General features: G+C 54.6%; 1 protein-coding gene across 4 annotated transcripts in view; it reads right to left on the bottom strand.

Moving 5' to 3' along the window:
- SH3PXD2A (SH3 and PX domains 2A) overlaps window positions 1-15,036 on the bottom strand; it is a 243,415-nt gene that overhangs the window by 78,886 nt on the left and 149,493 nt on the right. For 3 of the 4 annotated variants that reach the window (XM_043475517.1, XM_043475519.1, XM_043475518.1), the window contains exon 6: window positions 4,320-4,348. In XM_043475517.1, coding sequence (XP_043331452.1) covers window positions 4,320-4,348 — 29 coding nt within the window. Of the gene's footprint in view, window positions 1-4,319; window positions 4,393-15,036 lie in introns of those variants that run through there. The other variant, XM_043475521.1, reaches the window with a different exon arrangement.

Below are 15,036 nucleotides of genomic sequence, written 5' to 3'. Positions count from 1 at the left end.
AAACCCACAAGGTAACTAGAGTGCGGTCAGTGACATGCAGGGAAGAAGCAGGGTGATCTGAGGGTGAGGGGGGGAAGCTAGAGAGTGGAGCATGGGGCAGCTTCTCTGAGCAGAAATCTTAAGGAGCCAGCCATGTGCGAGAACAGGGAACAGCATTAAGGCCAGGGGGAACAGCAAGTGCAAAGACCATGTGAAGAGAACGAGCCTGCTGCATTTCAGGAATGGAAGGTGATGGGTGCGGCTGAGCAGACTGCTGGGGTGGGGAAGGTGGGCAGGGGCGAGGGTAGAGCCTGGGGTGGGACGGTAAGCAGGGGCCAGAGCACACACAGCTCTGAAAGCCGGGATCAGGGGTTTTTCTGGGTGGGTGGGAAATCCTTGAAATTTAAGCAGAAAGGCACATTATTTGACCCATATTTGGAGGAGTTCACTCTGTGGCATGGAGAACGGTGTGGAGGGGCAAGGGTGGGAGCAGACAGGCTGAGGAGGAAGCTGAGGTCCTCTAAGGGATGAAGGGGGCTTCTAACAGGTGTGATGGTGGAGGTGGGAGAAGGGGGTGGGCCTGGAGGTCAGGTGGGCAGGTGAGAGGAAGGGAGGGGTCAGGGATGACTTCTTGGTGCTGGGCTTGAGCAACAGGGTGGGTGGTGGGAGCAGGAAGATGTGAGAAGGAGCAAATTCCATGGAGGGAAGGAGCAGAGATAAATTCGAGGCTACACTGTCTTCTGGGTATCAAAGTCGCCAGTCCTGCCTCCTCTGTGAGGCTGCCATCTGTCTGAGCACTTTCTTCCTGTTCACGCCACCCTCCCCAGGTCTGCCTTGTAGTCCTGGCTCTGTGCTCCATAGGAAATCCCTCCAGAGATCCTCCAAGGATGAGCTGGGGTTTGGGGACTACAGTGTGACAAGAAGTGGCCAGCAACAAGCATTCGTGTTCTCTACACAAACATCCCTGACTGGAGTCACCCTGGGAAGCTTCGTGAGCTTCATCACAGAGCAAAGTGAAACCCCAAACATGAACTCAGACCCCCACTTTGCCACAGACTCCAGGCAGCCACCCTTGGAGACTTAGCTTCTCATTTGTGAAATGGGAATCCCATGAGCCACCATGCAGTGTGGCTCTGAGTAGGAAATGAAGAAACAGATATATAAAGTTGCCAGTACATAGTGAAAGTGAAGTTGCTGAGTCGAGTCCGACTCTTTGCGACCCCATGGACTGTAGCGTACCACACTCCTCCGTCCATGGGATTTTCCAGGCAAGAGTACTGGAGTGGGTTGCCATTTCCTTCACCAGAGGATCTTCCTGACCCAGGGATCGAATCTGGTTCTCCTGCAATGTAGGCAGATGCTTTACCATCTGAGCCACCAGGGAAGTCCTCCAGTACATAGTAGATGATCACTAAATAATAATAGTAGCTAGCACTTCAGGAGAACTGTCCAGGGTGCAGGCAGTGTTCTAGGCAGACTTACATATAGAAGTTTATGTAATTTTCATTATAACCATGAGGTGTATATTAGTCAGGATTCTCCAGATAAACAGAACAGAATATTGATAGAGAGAGAGAAAGAGAGAAAGAAGAGAGGGAGGAATTGGCTCATGTGACTATGGGGCCTTGATGAGCCCACAGTCTGCTGGGGGTAGACATATAGGCTGGAGACTCAAGGAAGAGCTGCAGTTCAAGTCCAAAGGTGCTGGCAGGATTCCTTCTTGCTTGGGGGAAGTCAGTCTTTCCCTTAAGGCCTTCGACTGATCGGATGAGGCCAACCCACATTAGGGAGGGTAATCTGCTTTACTCAAGGTCCACTGATTTAAAAGTTAATCTCATTCAAAAAACATCTTCACAGAAACATCCAGAATAATGCTTGACAAAATATCTGGGCACCGTAGCCCAGTCAAGTTGACACAGAAAATTAACTCTACAAGGTGGGTAAGAATAGTATCCCTAGTTTACAGAACAGAAGACAGGCAGAGAGAGGGTAGGAGGACTGCCCAAGGTCTGAACAGCCAGACTCTAAACTCCTGCAGTCTGGCTCCAGCGCTGACTCTTTTAACCATGACAGTAAGTGGCTATTATCATAAGCACAGCAGCATAAATTAAATTTCTCCATCCATCCTTTTCCTGGCCTGAGAGTGGGAGGCAGAGAAACCGGGGAAGCTTTCCCTGGGTGGGGCCCTGCCTTGCTTAGGAAGCAGCACAGAATCTGAGGCTCAGAGATTGAGGGCAGGGCACCTGGGAGATTATCTGATCCAGTCCATGACTCTATGGGGGAGGAAACGGAGGCTGAGAGTAGAGAAGGGACTCACCCGGGGTCCCAGGGCTTCAGAAAGTGATGATGACGACAATAAAAATCATGATTCTATAGCAGTTATTGTGTACGAGGGACTTTTCTGCATTAACTTCTTGAATCTTCTACATGTGAGACAGAGAGCATCATTATCCCTGTTTTTTCAAGGAGTGAGGAAACTGAGGCAGAGAGGTCACGAAACCAGTGTCAGAATCTCAGCCCAGGCTCAACCAGTCACTGCACCTCTGAGGTTCGGGGCAAGTTTCTTGGGGAGGAGGGTGTGTGCCTGTGTGCTAAGTCACTGCAGTCATGTCCGACTCTGGGAGACCCCTATGGACCATTAGCCCTCCAGCCTTCTCTGTCCATGGGATTCTCCAGGTGTGAATACGGGAATAGCTTGCCAAGCCCTCCTCCAGGGGAGCGTCCTAACTTAGGGATCGAACCAGCATCTCTTAAGTCTCCTGCGTTGGGAGGCGGGTTCCTTACCACTAGCGCCTCTCCCAGTTTGCCCCACCTTCCCAGTTCCCCCACCTAGGGCTCTGGCTACAAGTGGCTGCTGAGAAGATGCTGCAGTTCAAGTTGCTGAGGCGGCCTCAGCCTCCTGTTCACAGAGGAGATGCCCCGCCACACAGCGGTGTGCACACCTGAAACACCCCTGCCCAGGTGACGGGCATGTGTGCGCACGTGTCTCATCCCACAGCTGGACACAAGCACCCATACCAACCCACAAATGGATACATCCCAACACACTGGCACACACACCTAAACAAGGAAACACATCCTCAAGAGCACACAACTGCGAAACCCCACGTGAACACGCACAACCCCCCCACACTCATGCCCCCTATATATAAACCTAGGACACACCTTTCCTCATCCCAATGAACATATAAGCAAACACTGATACACACAAAACACAGGAACCCACACTCAGAAACACACCATGCAATCACAGCTACCCCAATTCACAGCCCATCTTTCACACACAGGCATATTTCTCTACTGATCCAGGGTTCAAAGCACCTGCCCACAAGGTGAGCAGCTAATGTGAGCGGCGTGTTCTTCCACACTTCCCACACCCCCAAGGGCCAGAACCCGCCCCCCCCCACCCCGGCTGTCCACCCCCACAACTCACCACCCCCATAAGTAGGAATAACACAGATCGTTCCAATCCCTTCACTACCCAGCAACTCCCAGTACACACTCATCCCTAAATACAAGGGACCACCCTCCCCCAAATAACTGCACCCCGCCCACGTGCAGGCATTTGCCCAGTTCCTCCCCCGACCCCCCCCCCACCACCCGCGAGAATCCTGACCCCAGCGGACAGCGCCCAGTGTCCAAGGACTTGCCCCGCCGCTCCTTGTCTCCACCCCCTTCGCAAACTCGGGGTGAGCCCTGGCACCTACCGGGCCAACGCCGGGGCAGGTCAGAGCCCTACCACCTGGTCTCCGAGGGCCACCGCGCAGAGCCCCCACCCACCCCCGCAGCGTGGACCAGGCGCTCACAGTCCGGGGAGGAGGGGCAAGGCAGCTCCTCAGGCGTTAGAAACTCACAGTCACTCGGGCACGATCCGCCCCCCCCACCCCACCCCTCCCCGCCCTACCCCCGCCCTGCTCCTGGATCTCACCTTCTCACGGGGAAAACCCAGCATCTCTATTAACCCTTCCGTGGCTGCCTGCCGCACCGCGGTAAGGACCCCGGGGGAAATCCCAGCAGTGTCCAGCAGTCGGCCCCGCAGCCCCAGGGGGAGGACCCGGCTGCACACGTTGAGCGGGTCTAGGGGGCTTAGGCCCCCCACTCTCCATGCACCCACACTCATCAGCACCGGGGAGAACCCGAGGGACGAGGAGGGAGGAGGGGATGCGAGTACCAGACGTCTTAGGGGGCAGGAGCTGGGGATGGGGGCAACAGAAAGGGAGCAGGACCACGGGGTAGGCGGGCGAGGACAAGCCCCCAGAAAGTCCCCCGCAGGGTCAGAGCGGCGCGTGCACGAAGCGGGAGGGAAGGTTGGAGGGAAGAACGACCGGAGGCTGCCTTACCTGATTTCCTCTTGGAACTGCCGTAGTCTCTGAAAAAGAAGCAACAACACACAGACATGGTTAGGGTCGTGCGGGACCGCGAGGCTGCTGCGCTGCGGCTGCCGGGCACTCACGGGCCGCTGCTCATGTGATTCCCGCTGCCGGCGAGCCGCGCGCTCCGCAGCCGCACGCACTGCGCGCCGCGCCCGCCCGCGGGGCCCCCGCCTGCCCGCCCTCCGCTCTGGGCGCGATCGGCCCGCCCCGGCCAGCCCCGCCCGGCCGCCCGCACCCCCGCCCCGCCCCGCCCCTGCCCGGTGGGCCACTCGAGCCCTTTCCCTGGCACCTTCCCCCGAACGCCGATGGGGGAGGACGAGGCAGGTTCCCAAGCACTTCCTTAACAGGGAAACTGAGGCCCCGGGGAGTGGTCGCTAGAACCCAGGCCCTGCAGCGCACCGGGAGCCCGCTCCCCACCCCTGCAAACTTCCCCTCCCACTCAGCTTTGCCCCCTCAGCCTTTAAAGTCACGATCGAAATGTTACCTCCTTCACCTCTCTTTCCTGACATCCTCCCCTGCAGGCCCTGCCGTAATTATAGATTTGTGTGACCCTTTGATGGAAGTCCGCCCCCACCCTAGACCCATGGGTCCCTGAGGTCACACTGTGCCTTGTCCCTCCAACGGCACCCCTTGGCCAGGCAGTGGTGATGAATGAACAGGGACTGTAAGCTTAATGCTGACCAGAAAGGCTCAGGCTGGGAGCCGGGGGATTCAATAGGGGGTAGGCAGAGCATACTGCCAGGTATGGTGGCTAAACTTCCAGTGAGCACTGGGTTCAAATCCTGTCGCTAGAAATAACTGCTGGGGGACCGGAGGTATGTAACAGACTGTAGCCTGCCAGGCTTCTCTGTTCGTGGAATTTACCAGGCAAGAATACTGAAGCAGGTTGCCATTTCCTACTCCAGCCAATCTTCCTGACCCAGGGATCGAACCTGAGTCTCCTGCATAGGCAGGTGGATTCTTTACCACTCTGTCACCTGGGAAGTCTGTTAACAGCTTTACCTGGCCTGGTCTGCTCCAGCCTGGAGCCTGCTCTGCCCTCCAGCAAGGAGTTAACCCAGACTCAGCCACAGGCTCCCTCCCAGTCCTGCGCCCACTGCCTTTGGTCCCTCCCTGCACCCTTGCAAAAAAGCAAAATGGCTCTCCAAAGAGGCCTAACAAATAGTTGTGAAAAGAAGAGAAGCGGAAAAAAAAAAAGAAAAAAAAAAAGAAGAGAAGCGGAAAAGCAAAGGAGAAAAGGAAAGATATACCCATTTGAATGCAGAGTTCCAAAGAATAGCAAGGAGAGATAAGAAAGCCTTCCTCAGTGATCAGTGCTAAGAAATAGAGAAAAACAATAGAATGGGAAAGACTAGAGATCTCTTCAAGAAAATGAGAGATAACAAGGGAACATTTCATGCAAAGATGGGCTCAATAAAGGACAGAAATGGTATGGACCTAACAGAAGCAGAAGATATTAAGAAGAGGTGGCAAGAATACACAGAAGAACTGTACAAAAAAGATCTTCATGACTCAGATGATCACAATGGTGTGATTACTCACCTAGAGCCAGACATCTTGGAATGTGAAGTCAAGTGGGCTTTAGGAAGCATCACTATGAACAAAGCTAGTGGAGGTGATGGAATTCCAGCTGAGCTATTTCAAATCCTAAAAGATGATGCTGTGACAGTGTTGCACTCAATATGACTGCAAATTTGGAAAACTCAGCAATAGCCACAGGACTGGAAAAGGTAAGTTTTCATTCCAATCCCAAAGAAAGGCAATGCCAAAGAATGCTCAAACTACCGCACAATTGCACTCATCTCACACACTAGTAAAGTAATGCTCAAAATTCTCCAAGCCAGGCTTCAATAATACGTGAACCGCGAACTTCCAGATGTTCAAGCTGGTTTTAGAAAAGGCAGAGGAACCAGAGATCAAATTGCCGACATCCCCTGGATCATCAAAAAAGCAAGGGAGCTCCAGAAAAACACCTACTTCTGCTTTATTGACTATGTCAAAGCCTTCGACTGTGTGGATCACAACAAACTGTGGAAAATTCTTCAAGAGATGAGAATACCAGACCACCTGACCTGCCTCTTGAGAAATCTGTATGCAGGTCAAGAAGCAACAGTTAGAACTGGACATGGAACAGACTTTCCAATAGGAAAAGGAGAATGTCAAGGCTGTATATTGTCACCCTGCTTATTTAACTTATATGCAGAGTACATCATGAGAAATGCTGGGCTCGATGAAGCACAAGCTGGAATCAAGATTCTCAGGAGAAATATCAATAACCTCAGATATGCAGATGACACCACCCTTATGGCAGAAAGTGAGAAGAACTAAAGAGCCTCTTGATAAAAGTGAAACAGGAGAGTGAAAAAGTTGGCTTAAAGCTCAACATTCAGAAAACTACAATCATGGCATCCAGTCCCATCACTTCATGGCAAATAGATGGGGAAACAGTGAAAACAGTGGCTGACTTTATTTTTTGGGCTCCAAAATCACTGCAGATGGTAATTGCAGCCATGAAATTAAAAGACGCTTACTCCTTGGAAGGAAAGTTATAACCAACCTAGACAGCATATTAAAAAGCAGAGACATTACTTTGCCAACAAAGGTCCGTCTAGTCAAGGCTATGGTTTTTCCAGTAGTCATGTATGGATGTGAGAATTGGACTGTAAAGAAAACTGAGCACTGAAGAACTGATGCTTTTGAACTGTTGTGTTAGAGAAGACTCTTGAGAGTCCCTCGGACTGCAAGGAGAGTCAACCAGTCCATCCTAAAGATCAATCCTGGGTGTTCATTGGAAGGACTGATGTTGAAGTTGAAACTCCAATACTTTGGCCAAATGATGTGAAGAACTGACTCATTTGAAAAGACCCTGATGCTGGGAAAGATTGAAGGTGGGAGGAGTAGGGGACAACAGAGGATGAGATGGTTGGATGGCATCACCGATTCAATGGACACGAGTTTGGGTTAACTCCAGGAGTTGGTGATGGACAGGGAGACCTGGCATGCTGCAGTCCATGGGGTCACAAAGAGTTGGACATGACTGAGCACCTGAACTGAACTGCATCCTTGCATCCACCAGTCATCAGGGGAACCTCTAAGACAGGTCTATTAAATGCTCAGGTAGGGCTGGATGGTGATCTATGTGGAAATGCTCATTTCCCTGGGGATCAAAGAAAATGCCAATTGCCCAGCTTTAGTCGAAGTGAACTGGCAGCTAGGTCTGCCGGCTGGAAAGACGGGGTCTCCTGGAGGAAAGGACAGCAGGTTCACTGGGAAGGGAGTCACCCTCATGGACTCCCCAAGACTCCAATCCTAGGAGTCTAGGGGGTGACCTGGGCTTTGAGGGCATTTGTTAAGTTTCAAGGTGTTTTGCCTCCACAGCCTAGGATGAGGGGACCCCCGTTTCCTAGGCTCCTAGGTTTCCCACAGAAGCCTGTGAGTAGGAATGCTGGGGTTGAGGCCCAGGAACCTCCATTTCTGATATCATCCCCTCCCCCCTCTCCACCAGCCCTCTTGTTTGAGAACCTCCTCAGTATTCCAAGCCTCTTTCAATCCTCATGTCCACACTAAGGAGGTTCTATCATCCACATCTTACAGATGAGGTTAGGCCACTGCCCAGGGTCATCCAAGCTGGGGAAAGGCTGTGGTTTATGAGCTCCCCTGCCCCCCATGAAACTGCATCATGGATGGGGGATAACGGGGAACCTGCCGAATCTGTTGTCTTCAAAAGGCTGGTGGGAGAGTTCCCATTTGCCCCTGTCCCTGGCCTGTCAGTCCAGGAAGGCCAGAGCCAGGGTCAGCTCCCTAGGGCAGAATGGAGATGGGGAGACACTGTGTAGAAGTGCCTGGCTGTATCCATTGAAGCTCTGCCGTGGGGAGAATTCCCAGGGAGGAGGAGGACAGTGTTATATGGCAGCTACATCCAGCCCAGCAGACTTGCATCTCCCAAGGAGAGACTTTGTTTCCCGGGCCTTATTGCCGAATGGGGCCTGAGGAAGGGCAGGGAGTGGAGGGCCAGGATCAGCTCCCCTCCCTTGCCCCACCACCTCCCCGCTGGTCCTACAGGAGAAGCCTCTGGCCCGGGGACCACAATGGCCCACTGCCCATCCCCTGGCGGCCAGCAGACCAGATGGGGGGGGCGTGGCTTCCTTGCAGTGATGGTCACTGCATCGTCCCCACTCTGTTTGTGCAGCTGCGCTGCCCATGATTCTCTTTAAGCTTGTCAACAGCCCCCAAGGGGAGACAGGCAGGTCATTACCATGTGACGGGAGCATGTTGAGGCTCAGGAGTGGGAGAGGGACACAGTTCATGGCTGCTTGAGGCCACTCTGTGCCAGGCCCCATCAGCGATTCTCAACCTGAGCATTCAACAGGGTCATCTGGGGAGCCGGAGTTACAAGTTCAGACGTGGCCCCCCACCCCTGAGCTGACGAACCTAGTGTCTGCATCTCGGACAAGCCCCCCAAGGCTGCCCCAGTGTTGGTTGAGAATCCCAGGTCCAGCACAGTCTCCGCTCAATCACTGAAATCCCTGTAGGCAGCAACAGTGCCAGGGGGCACCCCATTCCCTGTACCACAAGCTCCATTGGTACTCTAGCCACCCTCGAGAAAATCTTGCTTAGTAAGAACAATGAGCTTGAGATGCCAAAGAAGCTTCCAGACAACCCCTGCCCACTCCCCCCAACCCACCCCAGCCAGCCTGTCCTTCAACTAGAGGATAAGCCCTTCCCTTCAAGGACCCCTGGATACTGTGGTCTCCTTTTTTGGGCAGGTCAAGACAGCAAAGCTTAGAGAAGCTGGACAACATATTCAAGGTCATGCAGTGAGTAGGTGAGGCTGGGAATGGAGGCCGAGAACCTGGGCCTTCTCTGGGTCAAGACCAACCCCCAAATGCTGCCACCAGTGGGTGAAAGGGAGGAGGGCAATGCCAGCCCTGGGTGCCTGAGAAGCACACGGGTTAATGGGGTGGAGGCCGAGGCCCTGGCATGGGGGGGCTCAGGCTGGGGCTGGATGGTGGGACGGGCAGGCCTAGACTCCTTCCACAGGGTCTGGCCTCCAGCCCGAGTAGGGGCGGCCCTAATAGGAAACCTCTTGGAGGTTTCCGGTTGGGCACCTTTTAGCAAAGCCATTTCATATTTTTAGCCGTTGAATGTGCTCAGAAGCAGCTTAGATATCCAGTGGCTGGGACTCCCCCATCCCTCACATACCAGGGCATGGGGCGGGGTGGGGAGAGGCAGGGATCTCCCACCTCCTGCTGCCCTGCAATCAGTCCTGGCCTGGGCAGGACAGCAGACCTTCCATCAGAGTCCAGTTTCCCACCAACTCAAGACCCCCTCCCCACCTCCCCCTCTGCTCAGTTCTTGCCTGGAGCTGGTGCTGACAGCCCCCACGCCCCTGGCAATTCCACTCCCCGTAGGTCACAGTCTAGCCTGCTTCCGACTTGCTGCTGAATCACCATCTCCCGGGGAGTCACAGGAAGGGAGGAAGGGAGAAAGGGAGGGGAGGCGAGGCTGGCGGCTCCCTCTAGTGCCGCCAGAAGCTAATGTAATTGAAAAGCCCTCCCAGGCCGTCCTGACACGGCTCTGTCAGGCCACTCAGCCTTCTCTGCAACTGGTCCGGGGGTGACCAAGGCCACAGTGACCAACCATCCTGGGCAAAACTGGGACACGGGACTTTCAGGGCTCAAACTGGGAAGGTCGCAGACAAACCAGGATAGTTGATCACCAGATGGTGTACAGGTCAGGCCTGGCTGGAGAAAAAGGGTGGGGTTCCTCCAACCCAGCATCATACCCTTCCCTTATTTAAACAGGGGACTTCCCCTCTGCAGCCTGTGTGACATAAACAGTTCACATAGGATGTTGCTGTCTGCAGCATGAGGGAAAGTGCTGGAAGCAGATTCCAGTTCAGCTTTCTGCTACTTGCTAGCTGGGTGGTCATCTTGAGCTACTTCCTTTACCTCCTGAGCCTCTATTTCTGTGTACAGAAGGAGGATAGTAACTGGAGCAACCCATTAGGATTTGGGGAGCATGAAACACACAGTGCTCTTAAAGAGCTTCACATAGTGCCCGGCACAGAAAATGCTACAGAAATGCTTATTTTCTCACCCCTGCACCTGACCCCACCTCTGTTGCTACTCAAACGGCAAAGTCGTGTTTGAACTTGGACCCTGCAGAACCCCCTAAAACCAAAGGAAGGGACTTCTTCTTAAGGACCCCACCACGATGCTGGCGGCACAGTAGCACGCAGGGGTGAGTCCAGACTACTCTGCATAGTTTCAGGCTTTCAGATGCCAACTCAGCACTGGTGTCTGTCAGGTGCCATCCACAAAGGGAAAGCCTGTTTGTACACACAATGTTTGAATAGGGCTCGTCTAGAAACAGCCTCATTTTCAAGGTGACACTGAACCACAGGAACTGGCAAACTCTGGACTCCTATATTGGAATGCATCTAACCTCCAAGGAGCGGCAAATGCTCAGAGCCCCGAACCAAGAGATGATCGTGCTAATGGCACTCAGAAAGGCCAGCTTTCCTTTTTGTTCCCCCTTTCATTTCTCCTGGTGAGACATGCTGTGCTCCTTCCCCGGACATTCCAGGGAAGGGGCTGGTGCTGGATACAGAAAAGAGGGAGAGGCTGGAGTGAGGAGGCGGGAAAGGCATTTAACAGGTCCTGTGTCTGGGCCACCTGTTTTTGCACATGCTTCCCCTCCTTTTCTTGAGCAGATATTTGCCCTGCAGTGCTCTGAAGTGGGCAGAGGTGGTGTTAATCCTTTTTGTGGATGAAGAGACTGAGGTCCTGAGGGCTTAAGTGGCTGGCCGGGGCTCATGAAGCTCCACTGACATCCTGACCCAGAGGGCTCCCCATGTCGAGGTCCGCCAGGGACTGGGATGCAAGGAGAGACGCACGGGCAGGAGAAGCAGGCTCTCGATGGGGAAAGGAGGCAGCCCTCCTGCCAGTGAGGGTTCCTGGAGTGAGAGGCAAAGCCAGGAAGAGCCTCCGAGACAAGGGAGAGACTAGGAGAGAAAGCCCACTCTGGTGGACCGGCTGTGTGGAAGGATGCTGAGTCCCCACTTCGTGGCATTCTGAGTGCTGTAAGGCTGTGCCCTTCTGCCCCTTCCCCCCACCCTCCACCCCCGCCCCCTGCACTGTTGCTCCTGTCAGCGAGTGCCCTGGCAAAGGAGGACATGCACGCACTGCCAGCCTGATGTTCTTACCCCCTGTCTGCTGGCTGACATTGGCTGTTTGGCCCAGGACGCCTGTCTGCAGGGCTGCGGCTGCTGGGAACTGCAGGTTGCCAGATGGCTGTCGGTGACCTTGAGAGCCAAGCAGTCTTGGGGTAGTGGGTGGGACCTGGATCATTGGATCATGGGGATGGTGGGGGGGCGGGGGGTGATGATATGCAACCCTGGCTAGGGGAGTGATGTGGAGCCCTTGAGGTGGGCAGCAGTGGTTCTGACTGTTGTTATTAACCAGTAAGCACCTTGTGGCCCCTGCAGGAGGCAGCCTTGTGAAGGCCTGAGTGGGCATGGGAGAAACAGTGACTTGTGCTTCTGGCCTGCAAGTCTGGGGTGAAATTAGGGGGACAAAACTACCTAGCACAGTGAGAAAGGTAACATTCTGAGACGGCCCATGCTGAGAGTCACAGGAGAGGTTACCCACCAGGCGCAGAGGAGAGAGAGATCCCAGGGCTGTAGGGCATCCAAGGTGGCCTCTTGGAGGAGGAAGCTGTGAGCTGGGCCTTGGAGGAGCAGAGGAGTTTGGATCCATGGAGAGGGTAGCGAGGGGGAAAGTTCAAGAAGCAGGAACAAGGAGCTCTGAAGAGGAGGAGCTGAACTACTGGGGAGGGTTGGTGAGCAGAGGGACAGGCAGGAAAAGGCCAGGCTAGGGGTGGGGGGAGGGGGAGACCGGAGCAGGGAAGGGTAGGGCTTTGAAGTCCTGCTTCGAAATCTGGAAGGTTTCAGAACGGAGGAGTGATAGGGTCAGGGCCTGGCTGGGGAAGGTTTTTCGTTAAGAGGCTGAGGTGGACAGCTAGGGGGCGGGCAGGAGAGCTGTGACGACTCTGAGCCTGAATGTCCACACCTCCTCCCCACCGCCCACCCCCACCCCCGCCGGTTCTGGGCCTGGCTCTGCCCCTTCTGTGGCCGGTAGACCTGGGCAAGATGCTTCCAACTAGCGCTTTTTGAATGCCAGGTTGTGACCCATGACTGAGTTCTGAAACCAACTCGATGGGCCCCCACCAGTATGTTTAAAAGGTAAAACAGCCATCTCCAAACTTTTGGACCCCAGGGACTGGTTTTGTGGAAGACAGTTTTTCCATCGACAGGCAGTGGGAGGCGGGGGGTGGTTTCAGCATGTCCGCCACTTACCTCCTGTTGTGCAGCCTGGGGGTGGGGGTGGGTGGTGGGTGGGGTGGAGACCCCTGAGGTAGAAGAGGCAAAATGATCTTGTCACCCAGAGCTAAGATGAAATACGGTTCTGTGAACCTTGGCTTCAGATGTCTGTCTACTCATCCCCTCGTCTGTCTGTATGGGATTGTGATGTGAAATTTCTGACTGTGGCAGAAAAAGGTTTAGAAACACCAACTAATTCTCAAGCCCTCAGTTTCCCCATCCATGGAAGGGGGCCTCTCTGACTGTCCTCAGGAGCTGTTAACTCTTCTTTGTAAAACCAAAACACCGAGACAGCGAATGTGGCTCCAGAGGCCGAGTGAGGAGGCTCTGGAGAGCTGGAGCTTTCCACCCCACGGAGCCCCAGCTGGGCTTCTGTTCTGGCTTTTGAGAGCCCTTGCACGGAATGGTGTTGAGGGGCAGCGACCTCTAGGGAAGACAGACGGGGGGTGGCGGGGGGCATGAATCTGTTCTTTGCCCCCATGTGTGCCCCGGTCTAAATCATGGCACTGAGGGCCCTTGTGTCCAACAAGAATCCATCCTTTCTCCGCAGGGCCTGTTTGCTCCAGGGTTCTGAGAATGGGCCCCATTGTGCCATGTGGACAGTCCAGAGAGGCCGGAATTCCTGCCCCGGGCAGAAAAGCTGAATTCCTGGGGAGGGAAGAGGTCCCCCCCCAGCCCCAGGCTGTGTCTCAGAGAGGCCCATGCCAGGCGATCGCAGGCCCAGAAACCTCCAAGGCCTTGTGCTCTTGTGCTAGTCTCTCGAACACCCCAGAGGGTCTCTGCTGCTGCTCCGTCCACAGCAAAAGGACAAAGCCCCATCTGTCTGTCTGTCTCCTCACGAAGACTGGACTCACCACTCTGGCAAAGGCCCTGAGCATGTCTCCAGCCCAGGGATCCCGGCTCCAGGCCTCCAGCAGAGGGTTAGCAGTGTGAGCGGGTTTGAGCCTGGTTCAGACACCACTTTGTGACAGAGGCAAGTTTCTTAACCTCTCTGGAGCTTATTTGTCAAAAGGGATGAAATGAGCACCTACATCTGCCATTGTTGTGGGGAATTACCTGGGATCACGCAGAAAGCTCTTAGAAGGGCATCGGGCATGTAGGGCCTGGCCAACAGCCTGGGTTCACAAGAGGGGCTGGGTTTGGAGTATGGATGGCAGCCAGGGTGGAGGAAGTGTTGCCTGGCCCCTCACCAGCATGGGCTTCGAAAGAGCTTGGCTCTATCGTCCGTGGTGCCAGCTCAGGACCGGGAAAACAAAGAGTGTGCGCACTCCCAGGCGTCCCACCCAGATGTGACTGACATGCAGTCCGAGGAGGAGAGGGAGGGTGGGGAATGGTGAAAGGGGCAGTGACAAAGTCTGTGATGGGGTTCCACCATGAAATCCCAGGAGAGAAGGGCAAGGAGGGTCTTCCATGTTTGGAGGCCTTCCCTGTCTCTCTCCAAGTGCATTTGTCTATCTGTCCACCCATCCATCCATCCATCCATCCATCCATCCATCCATCCATCCATCCACCCACCCACTCATCCATCCGTGTCTTAACTGAGGAGTTACTAGAGACACAGCCTTGCACCTGAGCAGAAGCGGTGGGAAACAGTTCTGCCCTCACAGGCCACACCATCTAGTTGCAGACACAAGACAAAAGCCCAGCAAAAGAAAACATGCAAGTCACCCTGTGATTAGGCGCTACAAAGCCTGGTCAGAAGGACACGTTGTGGGGATCTTCCCCGGAAAAGGGAGGTCGGAGTGGGCTGAGGTGGGGGGGAGGTCTACCTGGAAGGGGAAAGCGTAGAGCTACCTGTGAAAGACGGATATTTGGAAAGAGCAGAGGCAGGAAGGAAAGTTGGAGTGGAAGGGATGATGTGGTAAAGGTGCAGGGGCAGGAATGGATGTGGGATCCTGCGTGTGTGTGCGTGCATGTGGCCTCTGGGAGGCTGAATGCCTGGGGGGACAGGACATGTAGCTGGGGCTGGACCGCAAGCCAAGGAAAGTGGCTCAGACTTTAGAAGAAGGAACCCAGAGGCGATGTTTGTAACAAAAGACTTTCCCCTGGACGGCGGCGACACTAGCTCTGGGACCAAGAACTGGGTTCCCATCTGGTTCTGGTTCTCCCTGTTCAGGGGGCAGGATGGGGACTTCTTCAGGAGACAGAGACAGCTCCCAAGCTGCCGTGGCCCTGACTGCAGAGGTGCGTTGTTTGTGTGTGTGCATTGTGTGTGTGTGTGCGTGTGTGACAGACACGGGGGCCCACCGCTGAGTACACCTCCGGCTTGCTCCTTGGCTGTGGGCCCCGCACTCCCCAGCC

This window comes from Cervus canadensis, chromosome 8 (genome assembly GCF_019320065.1).
Source record: "Cervus canadensis isolate Bull #8, Minnesota chromosome 8, ASM1932006v1, whole genome shotgun sequence".
In the NCBI taxonomy this organism is placed as follows: Eukaryota; Metazoa; Chordata; class Mammalia; order Artiodactyla; family Cervidae; genus Cervus; species Cervus canadensis.
The sequence above is the reverse complement of the archived record's forward strand: the minus strand, read 5'-3'. Positions and strand labels throughout refer to the sequence as shown.